The sequence below is a fragment of the Rhagoletis pomonella genome, unplaced genomic scaffold, assembly GCF_013731165.1.
Source record: "Rhagoletis pomonella isolate Grant_MI unplaced genomic scaffold, Rhpom_1.0 Rhpom_scaffold_00006, whole genome shotgun sequence".
Taxonomy (NCBI): Eukaryota; Metazoa; Arthropoda; class Insecta; order Diptera; family Tephritidae; genus Rhagoletis; species Rhagoletis pomonella.
The window spans coordinates 49,284,260-49,296,088 of NW_023458560.1; the positions used below are offsets into that span (position 1 = coordinate 49,284,260).

The 11,829-nt window shown below is 40.1% G+C and overlaps 1 protein-coding gene across 2 annotated transcripts; it reads right to left on the bottom strand.

Annotated features, from left to right (window-relative positions):
* Positions 1–5,714: 5,714 nt before the first annotated feature.
* Positions 5,715–10,498, bottom strand: LOC118740890 (glycerophosphocholine phosphodiesterase GPCPD1). 2 transcript variants are annotated; one of them, XM_036472627.1, is made up of 7 exons: positions 10,373–10,498; positions 9,645–10,316; positions 8,516–8,875; positions 7,327–8,453; positions 6,776–7,252; positions 6,559–6,705; positions 5,715–6,496 (listed from the first exon to the last, which is right to left on the bottom strand). In XM_036472627.1, the coding sequence occupies exons 3-7, from the start codon at positions 8,751–8,753 to the stop codon at positions 6,377–6,379; spliced, it is 2,109 nt and encodes a 702-aa protein (XP_036328520.1). In that variant the 5' UTR covers positions 8,754–8,875; positions 9,645–10,316; positions 10,373–10,498; the 3' UTR covers positions 5,715–6,376. The 2 variants fall into 2 exon arrangements, with proteins under 2 accessions (XP_036328520.1, XP_036328521.1); XM_036472628.1 differs by lacking the exon at positions 9,645–10,316.
* Positions 10,499–11,829: the final 1,331 nt, after the last annotated feature.

The following is an 11,829-nucleotide window of genomic DNA, read 5'->3' on the forward strand; positions in this document are numbered from 1 at the left end:
GCCCGTATTGCTTTCCGTTTACACGTTTCACTAGTCCGAAAATCTTTAGCTAACTGTCGAGACCGTTAAACTTGCTGCCAAAACATCACCTTTCTGGCAGTTCGTCTTCTTCTTCCTCTGCTATTTTCTCTAAATACGTACTCGCCCAACGCGCAGCAGCCATCGCTGTCGTGTTGACGGATATAAACAATTTCATGGCAGCGATGTTTACTTTAAACGCCATCGTCATCGCCATTACGTCGCTAGCGACCTCTGTGTGTGCGGATTATCAAGTATAGATGGCGCGTGAAAGACTTCGTGTTTTTTCGACTTGAACACAGTAGCGTCGTATAAATTGTTATTATGTTGCTGGCCCATTTATGGACTAGTCGACGACTTGTTTAGGACCTGTTCCGGACTATGTCGGAATCATTTTGGGACAAGTTCGGGATCATTTGGCGACTAGTTTACGACTATCCGAGAACCATTTTGGACTAGTTCGGCATCATTTTGGGACTATTTCAGGACCATTTTTTGACTATGTAGGTCACGACTATTTTAGCCTTATTTTGGGGCTAGTTCGGGCATATTTTGGGGACTAATAAGGACCCGTTTCCAGACTTCTTCGACTCTATTTCGGGAGAAGCTCACGACTTTTTCAACCGATTCGGGGCCTGATCATTTCGGAGCTATTTTAGCACCATTTCGTGACTAGTTCAGGACTATTTCGGGACTTATAATTGGCCATTAGAGTCTAGTTCAAGACTAGTTCGGCGTAATTTTGGGAGTAGTTCAATACCATTTCTATGTTGGTAAAGGACCGTTTTGGACTATACCAGTATAATTTCGTGACTAGTTCGGAATCTTTTTGGAACTATGTGCATATTAAAGGAGCATTTTCAGATTAGGTCGACATCACTTTGGCACTAGTAAGGGACCATTTCGGAACCGACAGGCTCACGACTTTTTCAGAACCACTTCGGGATAACTTCAAGGCAATTTTGGGACTATTACACATCAAATTTATGAGTACCTGGTACTCACGCTTTTTTATTGGTGTTTTTTACTCGAGGAAGAAAATAGCACCTAAGAAAACATGTGTTGTGTAGACAATTTTTCCCTTTAGTTAAAAATTTAAGAAAAAATCTGTCTCGGTTTTAAGCAAAAAAAGCAACCGATTCCAATGCTCATATAAAAATTTAGGAGTACCGTTAATTTTTTTATGATCAAATGATTGGAACTAAACTAAATTAGTTTGTGACCGCCGTCACCTTACTCGGACGATTTGACTACATGATCCCGGATCTGCACTTTGGTACGAACTTCGAAGCCACTATAGAGGGCTTGCGTTCGGGCATGAGGAGTGCTGGTTCGGTGAATGGCTATACAGACGGGTCGAAGATGGCGAAAGGCATAGCGGCGGCAGTCTTCTGCGCTGAGCGAGCAACGAGCAGGCCCACAGACTTGCCAAAGAAGGCTCCCTTTCGGAAACTATACCGTTAAAGGAGGTGCCGATTTCCCTCTATGTGATTAAATGGGAGCTCGAGATGTCCATGGTCCGGAAGGCGCAGGAGGCAAGGTGTCTAGGATTATGTGCGGAGCGCATAACATAAAGCTCACAAAGTTTCTCATATCCCTCAAGAGTGCGGATGCTAGGCTACTGGTGGGAGTCCTAACAGGACATGCCTGTTGGCACGCCATTAAACTGGCTCAGACTAATGATAAAATATGTAGGAGATGCAGAAAGAAAGAGGAGACAAAAAAGCATATACTATGTGAGTGTCCTGCCCTTAAAAGACTGCGATTCAATCGCCTGGGAGCAGGCTTTCTGCCTAACTTCAACGCCGCTGCCAGGATAGGGTACAAAAAAGTTTTCCAGTTTGCTCCTGGCACTCAGTGATGTACTGTATAATAGGGTCGTAGCTTATCTGGTAACGCTATGGACATTAATGGTCTCTGTAAAGCCACACATTGGCTAACCAGCTTACCTAACTTAACTTTGAAGTGCCGACAAAAACAATTATCTGGTAACATACATAAAAGAAAATGTTCCAAAGAATTTATAACCTTCCTCCTTTTTTGAAGTCAGTTAAAAAGCAGGTAAGATGTGTTAGTGTTTTATACTAATTTTCATCTACTTTGCCAGATAGGCTTTGTTGTCTGTTAAGTATGTTCTGTGGCCCATCTGCCTTTGTCTGTTTGATGAAAATCGATCTTAAGCTACACATGCGTTAGAAGTATGACCGCCGCCGAGCAGAGTTCACCACGCCTATTTCCGTTCCTGCTCCAGCCAGCTCGGTAACTATGAAGTGACCAGGAATGCGCTTGAGACCAGAGGCCCTTATCCCACCCTGTCAGACTAAATCATAATAAGTAGATCCCATTGTAAACCACAGAAGAGCCTCATTCATTGCAGTTACATGATTCTACGTGCAAAATCTGAGGTTTATACTGGAACTATCGGAAAAAATAGACCTTGACACTGAATGTAAGTAAGTGGCGTCTCCTCGTTGCTTTTTGCGATTCTTATGGACACTTTGTCGGCAAAGCTTCGCAGCTTCGAATTTCATTGTTAACTATATGGTTAGCTAGTTGGTTACTTTATGAATTAGGGATACAGAATAAGTGACACTGCGACCAAAACCTAAATCTAGACCGTCCAATATACTATCAGCGACCCTAGAAAATTCCATCACTATTGGTAGACGACTTCTTAATAATTCCAAAGGTTTTTGACTGGACATGTAGGGAGAGGAGAGACGGGAAGAGCTACCAGACTAATCTGATACTTAGCAACACGGGTGGTGACTGAGCAGTCAGTGAGGTTTTCTTTACCCTCTATTGACGATTTTAAGTAACCGTGCCCAAAAGGGTGTGCTTCCAAAAGTGCTAAATTATGGGGGCGACAGGTTTATAGCGGCTCTAACAAGATTTCTTAGAGCCTATCTGGCATTTGGCCACGCCCCTACTCTCTGGAGGAAAATCAGGGGAGTCTTCATTCCCAAACGAAAAAAGATGGCTATGCGCTGGCAAAAAGCTTCAGGCCAATAAGTCTTACATCCAGAAAACTCTGAAGCGCACGTTCGAAACGTGCATTGTTGAAGTGTTTTCGTGAATAGCCCCCTTAGTGTTCATCAACATGCATACCAAAGCGGAAAGTCCTGTAAATCAGCTCTGGAAGCAGGTGAGTACAAATGGGATCTTATGCTGATAGGCCTTAAGTGCGCTAACCGGGCGGGGTCCTCTCAACTCTCTTGTGGTGTTGGGTAGTGGACTTCGTTCACATCCAAGCTTACGCGGATGATGTCTGGCACTGTCATAAGGCAAATCTCTCAGGGAGGTCTGTGTTAAGACACAGAGAATCCTGAAAAAGATTGATGACCCAATCGTCACCTACTCTGCTGTATGGTCAAAACAACGGTTTCTGTGTTAAACAGTGGCTCTTAATGCTTTGTTGGATTTGACACCTCTATATTTAGCGATCCAAGAGGAGCCAATGAAAATGAAATGTCGACTGCACTCCTTTGGATTGTGACACGACGATCGGAGTTCCGAGCACAGAGAGTTGTTTAGCAGGTTGTCGGAGCAATAGCCTTTGTTTTTTGGGACCTAAGGACAAAATTATACCTGGAGTCTCCTTTGGAAGAAAGTACGTCGTTAAGTGTCCTATAAGGGAGTAATGGAGAGATCCAGACACTCTCTTGGGAAGCTCGGTGAAAACTTTCTATACCGACTGCTCGAATACCGAAAATGGTACTGGAGCCAGTTGGCATTTGGACGGAAACTTCAGATGCTTTACAGTCTTTGCTATACTGAAAGTGGAAAACTGGGCTCGAATCGTACCATCCGTTCACGGATCGAAAACGATACGAAAGAAAATTACGTGATACGTCAGACAGTATAAGCTGGGCTCGAATCGTTACATACGATAGCGTACCACTCGTCACGTAAAAACAAATTTTTCGGATTATGACATACGTGAACGTACTCTTTGTCCCATTCAGCTTATACTGCCTGACGTATCACGTAATTTTCTTTCGTATCGTTTTCGATCCGTGAACGGATGTTACGATTCGAGCCCTGGATAATTGGCGCTGATAGAAAATCAGGATATGCAGTCAAAGCCTGCTCTAAAGGCCTTGGAAACCGCTCGAAACTCTTCAAAGATAGTCCAGGAATTCAAGTTGAGTCTGAACTCCGTTACAAGGTGGAACAAGCTTGAACCTGTGTGAGTGCCGGGATACTACGGTGTTCAAGGCAATGAAGTGGCTTATGAATTGGCAAACTGTGGTTCTCTGGGGCTTCCAATTGGAACGGAGCCAGTTTTAGGGCCAAGCATAGCGAGAACGATTGGGTACATTCAGGATCTCATAAATAAAACTTATAAGAGACGTTGGTGCGACATTGACACCTGCAAAACAATCAAGTGTTTCCCGAAAAAGGCCTGACAGGGTAGTAGCAAAAAAAAAGGAGTGATCTACGTGCCCTTATAGGATTGATTATGGGGCACACTCCATGGGGACAACATATGGTCACCATAGGCATCATCGACGATCCACTGTGTACATCTTTTTTGGAAGATGTGGATAGTACAGAACATTTTCTATGTCCCTGTCCGGCCTTCGCCACACTTAGATGGTACATTATTGGGTCGAATGTATTGAGAATGGACGTGATACATTATCTTTATCTCAAGAAAGTGATAAGGTCCATAAAGGATTCTGGTGTAAGTTTGCAAAGGTCCAATAAATTCCCGCCTCATCTATATATCCTTTTTCTCTGAATCATGTCTGTAGGCCTTAAGTACAATGGGCAATACTGCCTGAATGCATGGAAATTTTTTTTTGTGTTTTCGGCATCCATTCCAACTCGTGAGCTAAAACCGACGACAAGCTGCTCATTTGCTGAGCATATGGTTGTGCTCTTCCAACTGAGAGCATCTGGGCTTCTCTATGTAGGTGATGCTGAGGCGACATTAGAAGGCATTCTGACCCTGTCCGGAGGTGTAAGAGAGTAGTGAGATACAGTGGCCGGACTTATGGTTCTTTGAAGTGTGGCTTTTATTATCAATCTTGTGTAATATATAAACGCCAATCGCTGATCCACATGGATGGCTAACAAATCTCGTAGAAGTTTAATGCGGAGAAGAGTTAGGCAATAATAATATATTGCCTTATATGTACTATGTGAGACTGAAATAGCGTTCAGGCAGGCTGTATCTTTAGTATCATTAGCGCACTGTAGTATTTTGTCATGATAGAAGGCAGTAATTGAAGAGAGATGTGCTACGGGGCTGTACAATATTTCAATAGCTTAGTCTGGGTCAGTACATATACAAAAATGGGTAAAAAAAATAGATTTCAGGCGCCACATTCGAAAACTCGTTGCATACATATGAATCTATAATAACTGGCAGAGTCGTATTAAATAAATAAAATATTATTTTTGCTGACCTGCCCAGGATTACTGTAAAAAGTTACGTGCTTTGAAAAATATATGCCACGAGGCGAGAATCTCAGCTTTTGTTTTTAATAGTAAATCGAAGCGTCAAACTACTCACTTTTCACGCCGGGGGATTAACGAAAATTTTTTGATTCTTGACCAGTTTGCTCGTTTTTCCTGCGTATCTTTAAAATGCTGCGATCACAGCTTTTCGGTAACGGCAATATGAAGTCATGTTGGAATTCGAAAGCCTCGCCTATACTCCTTCTCAAGAAATTAAATTTTATATTATGTCCGAGTATCCATTAGCTTTATTTTCTATACATGTATAGCTTTAGTTGTTCATGAAATTTCTAAACAAGCAATTTACGCTTTTCCTAATAAACATTTTTTGCAATTTTTGACTGTAGGGGTTATCCAAATCATAATTTTTCTTGGTCCAAAAACATTAAAACCGCTCGCTGTTAAATGCATTGTACACAGAATACTTACAACGGCTATTGGCAAATGCGCAGCCGACAGGTTGGACGTCTATAAGCTGGTGAAATTGCAAGTTTCAGCTTAAAATAATGGGGATGAATTAGAAAACAAATATTTGATGTATGTATCTATGTATTATGCAATTGGTCTTGTAAGTTTCATTTCTTTTTTTCCTTTGTTATCTAATTGAAATAATAAAAAAGGATTTACTAATTTTAAGACATAGATTTACTACAATAATTTATAAAAACATATTGAAATTACGCATTACTTGATAGAGCTAGAGAAAGTTTTTTATAAAAAAAGATTTGGTTAGTTAATTGAAGTGTCATATGCGGCGGCAAATTGTTTTGCTTGTAAATATGTATAAATTGTAATTTTGTGTTCTTCGTTCACTGCGGTATTGTAGCAAGTGCTTCGTACGATTTTGAAATGTTCATTCGTTCTCAAATGTGGCTTGGGTCTTTCTTACAAATTACTGCTGCTTTTGCTGCTTTACCGGTATATTATCATGCCACAATGTGCCCATCTCCAGCGCCTGCAGTTTGAGTATTTCATTCTGGCTCTCCCTGGCTTGAAGCAGGAATACGCTTTGCTGTAGAAGTAAACGTTTTTTGTTTAGCAAATCGAAATTATTCCGCTTTATGCGACATTTACCTTCACTTCCTTGCTAGTCAGCACATCCATCTTGTCGTAAATGATGGCGTGCAAGCCCAGGTCTTTAAGAAATTTTATTGTATCCTTATTGTTATTGTCATCACCCCAACAGAATACTATTAAACCTCTGCTTTTTGCCAAATTTACCTATTGTAAGATGGAGTATTAAAAAATTAAATAAATAAAAATATTTTCTGTAGCTTTGAATTAACTTTACCTGGGTGGGATCGCGTAGCAAATCCTCGGAGTGTGCTACAATGCCTAGCAATTCCATGGCACGCGAATTGTATACAGCCATTTCGATGCTGTTGCCCCGTGGATCCAAATATTTTTGATACCTAGTGCTTTCTCCAATGGTCAGGAACATGACTGGATACCGATTTTGCTTAAAACGCAGCATTGTACAAATATCAGGATCGAAACATGAAAACACAATACGTCGATGGCCTGCTTTGCGGAATACGACATTCAATATGCAGTCCACATACAAATTACGATCGATTGTATGCTCGAATTCCTCCTCCATTGATCCGTCTTTGAGACGCTGTGACCACTTAACTTCTATGTTAAAGCCTACATGTGAATCAATCGCATCCATGACATCCGCCAAACGTGGAAATGGTTGATGCTCCAAGAGGTCGTCGTTATGAAAAGAACGCTCTTCTCGCGTACGACCTTCAGCAGTGTGATAGACCTGAAATGAGAAGCAAACCCCAAAGGGAAATTTTTAAATAAGGGAAAATCTTTGCAACAGCCGCAAGCATTTACCTTCAAGTTGTTCAGCTGATCCACAGTTAGCTCACGCATTGGTAGCTCTAGAAAATCATGTGGATTACAGCTGCCTTTCGCTTTCAGCGACACATAAATCATGAAATCATGATACACCACCGGCACCAGATCTTTGCTCAGCTGCACGTCGAACTCCACCATGTCTGCGCCATGTTCGACAGCATTTTTCAAAGAAGTTATTGTGTTTTCGCGTATCACTGAATCTTTTGTTTTGAAACTTGTGCCGGAGCCGCGGTGTCCCACATCCAAGCCAGTCCATTTGGGATTCCAGTAACGTGTGTATGTAACCGCCATGTCCAACTTAATACATTTCGTTGGTTTTATAAGCAAATAACCAATCTGCATCATACCCATTGGCCGATGACGTGTGGCACAAGTGATTGGCACCTCCAGATTACCATCCGAACGTTTGAGTAAATTAGGCAAAACATAATGATAGCCCAGGTGGTAGGGCGGTTCATCCATCGCTGCTTTCGAACTATATGCATACAAATCGATGAGGTAGGCAGTGCTGTCAAAGTCACCAATTGTCAAATGGAAAATCACCATGTCATCGGGACCACAGGCGGAACCGAACTGTGGCTGTAATTGGATTTGCGATTCATCCCTGTGTAGTACAGCTACTTCGTTAAAAGCAAATGCTGTACTAAGGTCAGCGCCATTTTCGCGAGTATCGTGCGTATCGTTTGAAAGTGAATCTTCCAACGGCGAAATTGTATGGTAGTCACAAGTGGTGCCACCACCACCACCAGCACCTCCACCAGTGGGTATTGTCAAGTTCATTGGCGTCACTTTAACATAAATCAAACGTCTCTTCATGCGTTGCTTCCAAGTAAATGGGGCATTGAAAAATTTCAATTGTACAATTGTCTCTGCTGTGACCCAGCCACGATCCACTTTTTCAATGCCGTTAAACGAACCATAAACTTCATCACATTCTCGTGTTTTGCTGCACACTCCGGGCACAATGTGACGTGGCTTCAGATGTGTCTCCCAATGGCGCACAATAGTTTTTTCAGCTGTCGGCTCGACTGCAACCACTAAATAGCGATACTCAGTGCGTGTATCGCGCGGAATGCTCACATAAATATACCAAGCGTTTGTGTCTAAAAAGGCAGAATAACGTGTTAAAGTCCCGCCTACCGGTGCGGGTACGGCGCCCACTCACCATCTTCTTTCATCATGATTTTACACTCGCTAAACTGCCATTTGCCCAGACTTTCAGTGCTTCCCACAATCGCCAAACGTTCATTGGGCGCAATGTCATCATTCATCATCACATAGAACTTCCAATTGACATGAATCGGTATATCAGGTTGAAACACTACCATAGACGTTGTGGATGAGGATGGTGCCGCCATGGCATCGCAATCCTCCGCCTCAACGGCGAAAAACCAGCGTTGCATTTTGGAATCTGTTGCAGACAAGGTTCAGAAAAGCTGGATGGTTTTGCTGTCGCACACAATGGAAGTTTAAATTGATAAGGTTTGCTAGCCAATTAAAATTAGTGCCTTCAAAAATAGAATATCTGTAAGGCATAACAAAAAGAAGGGAAAATATAATTAAGAATAAAAAATCAAAGCAAAAGATAAGAAAATAGGCTGGAAAATTTATCTGCCGCAAGGGGCTGCTTTGATAATAAAGTGCTCTTGCTTATCTGAGTATATAAAAACATAAAACGACATCGCCTTTACGAATAATATAGCCTCATACGTAGGCAATAAACATTCAATGTATAATTGGGCGTACATTTGTACGACTGCCATAGTCGAGCAAGTTACGCCGTCCGTAAGAAAGCTTATCGCTCGCGCTCTAGCATCTTATTGGTATGTATGTATGTACATATATGTATACTTGTTTGTATTTTCTCCAATAATAAACACAAACAATGGCAATAGTTTACTGTCGACTCAGCGTAAAAAGCAATGGCGTTGTTTATCAAATAATGTGCCAATGTTACATAAGTAGCATATACGTAAATTATTACTTTAATAAGTATAAACTGAATTGCAGAATCAGAGCCATAAAATCCACACATTTTCAACGTGGTTTTATGTTAAACACCTTAAATAAAATGTCAGGTATTCGCAGCGTTTCAGATTTTGTTTATGCAAACAGCTGTTGCTAAACACGTTCTACGTTTAAGTTTAATAAATTTATGGTGTGATCACCTGGGCAAAGTCATTGTTGTTATTTTGCTATTAACAATCAATTAATAGTCAAATGCACAGTAATGTGATTCCTTAATGCACCCAATACAGCAGCAAGAAAATACCCAATGCTCCTCACTAACTCACCTGGCAAGAAAAATATAATAAATGTTGTAATTCAAATGAACTGCTGGTAGCTCCTCATAAAAATCGTTCGTTGGACTTTGTCGCCGAAATCATACACACACTCGTCTGCTTTTTATATTTTAATTGATTCTTCTTTCCAAAAAATGATGTTATTGGTGTAGAAGACTTACAGGATGTGTTGGTAATGCGTCTTGGGATAAATCTAGTGTGGCCGTTCAGTCTGATTAGCCGAGGTAATATGTGATCATACAATAACTTTGGTTGCAAGTTGGACATATGTTTGCCCAGATGTTTAGGTTGAAAAAGAAAAACGGAGAAAGCGTATACACATGTGGAAATATAGGGGAAGTGGGCTGAAATTTTTTCTCTGGAGTTAACGCACACAAATTACTGTAGCTGGAGATGTTATGAAGCGTGTCGTGGACTTGTGTGTTGTCTCCACCAGGGAGAGAATTTGCTAAGATGTGGCGTAATTAGGATCCATTGCGCTGGATTCCGCTGAGACGTTTTCCAACGAGTTGATGTCACGTAGCTTTGGTATAGAAAGTTTGTAATCGAAACAGTCAGTCCCTCGAGAGGTAGACTGCCGATTTGTAAGCGCCCTCACTTGATTCCTCAACTAATTTGGGTCAGTATTTACTTAGCTTCCTTCAAAATTTACTCTTGCACGTCCTTTGATGAAACACTTTTATTATAATATATTTACTTAATACGATTTATTCTATTACTTGTCAATGTGAATAACCGCGAAACAAATCTCAAAATAACCTCGCTTTGCACCAAAAGGGGAACAAACGGGCTCAACAAAATTTTAACAATCACCGAAGTCAATCAATGGCCGACTAGGTAGGTAAAAAAACATCGATGTATCGAGCAACATCGATGATCGTGGCTTCAAGCATCGATGTTCGTCGATGTTTTTACGAATCCGATGCTAAACCAAAACATCGATGTTTTGAAAAACATCGAAGATGTTTCTTGACTAATTTTTCACCATTTCATTTTGAGCGCGCTTTAAAATTTTGTGCCAGCGTTTAAAAGCGATTAATAAGTACTTTCGTGGAATCATGCCCAAATATGTTTCTTTAATAAATTCCCATATTACATTTTATAAATGTTCATATATGTATACTTATATAAGTAAAAGCTCAAACAAATCTGGATTAACTCGGACTTAACTGCAGTCAATCCGGACTAAGTCCGAGTTAATCCGGATTAACGCTGCCGTCTGTTTGAGCTTTAAGAAATACTTTAATTGGTTTATAAGTATGTAATGTACACACATGTGTGTTAAGCTACATGTATTACGCCAGAGAATCTAATTCATGTTAATATTTTAGAGTAATAAACGAGGAATAAATGCACAATACCTACAATTCTCAAATTAAAAAAAAAAATAGGATCGACTAGGACTGAAAATAACGATATATATATTCAGAAAGAAGTTCTGCGCAGAAATACTTCGGCTTCTTTTCATGGCAATACCGAAAGGAGAATTCTACTTAGTGGGGTTTACAATCCATAAGGGCGGCCGAAGGCCGCCTACGCAAAAAGAAATTGATACACAAAAACACGGTATACTTTTTTTACACATTAAGTCGATTTTTGTGAAAACTTTAAAAGGTATATGTATAAATATGTATATAAAATTAAAGAGAATTAAATTCTCTATCAAATGACATTAATGCCAAATCCTTGAAGAGGTTTTCGAGAAATATTAATTTAAAAAAATGCTTAATTTGAACTTTAACCTTTAATAATTGTTGTAGTTGTTGTATATCGTTACGCTCACCTCAATGATCTCCATCGATCCCAATATGATTTTTTTTAATTTGAGAATTGTAGGTATTTTACATTTATGCCATAAACGAACGAAGCTTGTGCTGGAAGTATTTTGATGAACTGGTAGCGGGCTCACTGAAATTTTATTTAACAATATTTGTGAAAAGAAAAATGTGAATGGAAAAAGTCGTGACTAAATATTATTTTTTTTCATTAAAAAATGTGGGAGTTATAATTTGAGGATACCCATCATATCAATTAAAAACTGAATTTTGAATTTTGTATTAGTTACGACTTTTTGAGTTTCAGCGACGATGTTTGTTGTGATGTGTGATTAAATTTTTACTTCATATATTTTTTTTTGTAAACCACCTCTCTGAGTCAATATGTTAACAATAAGAAA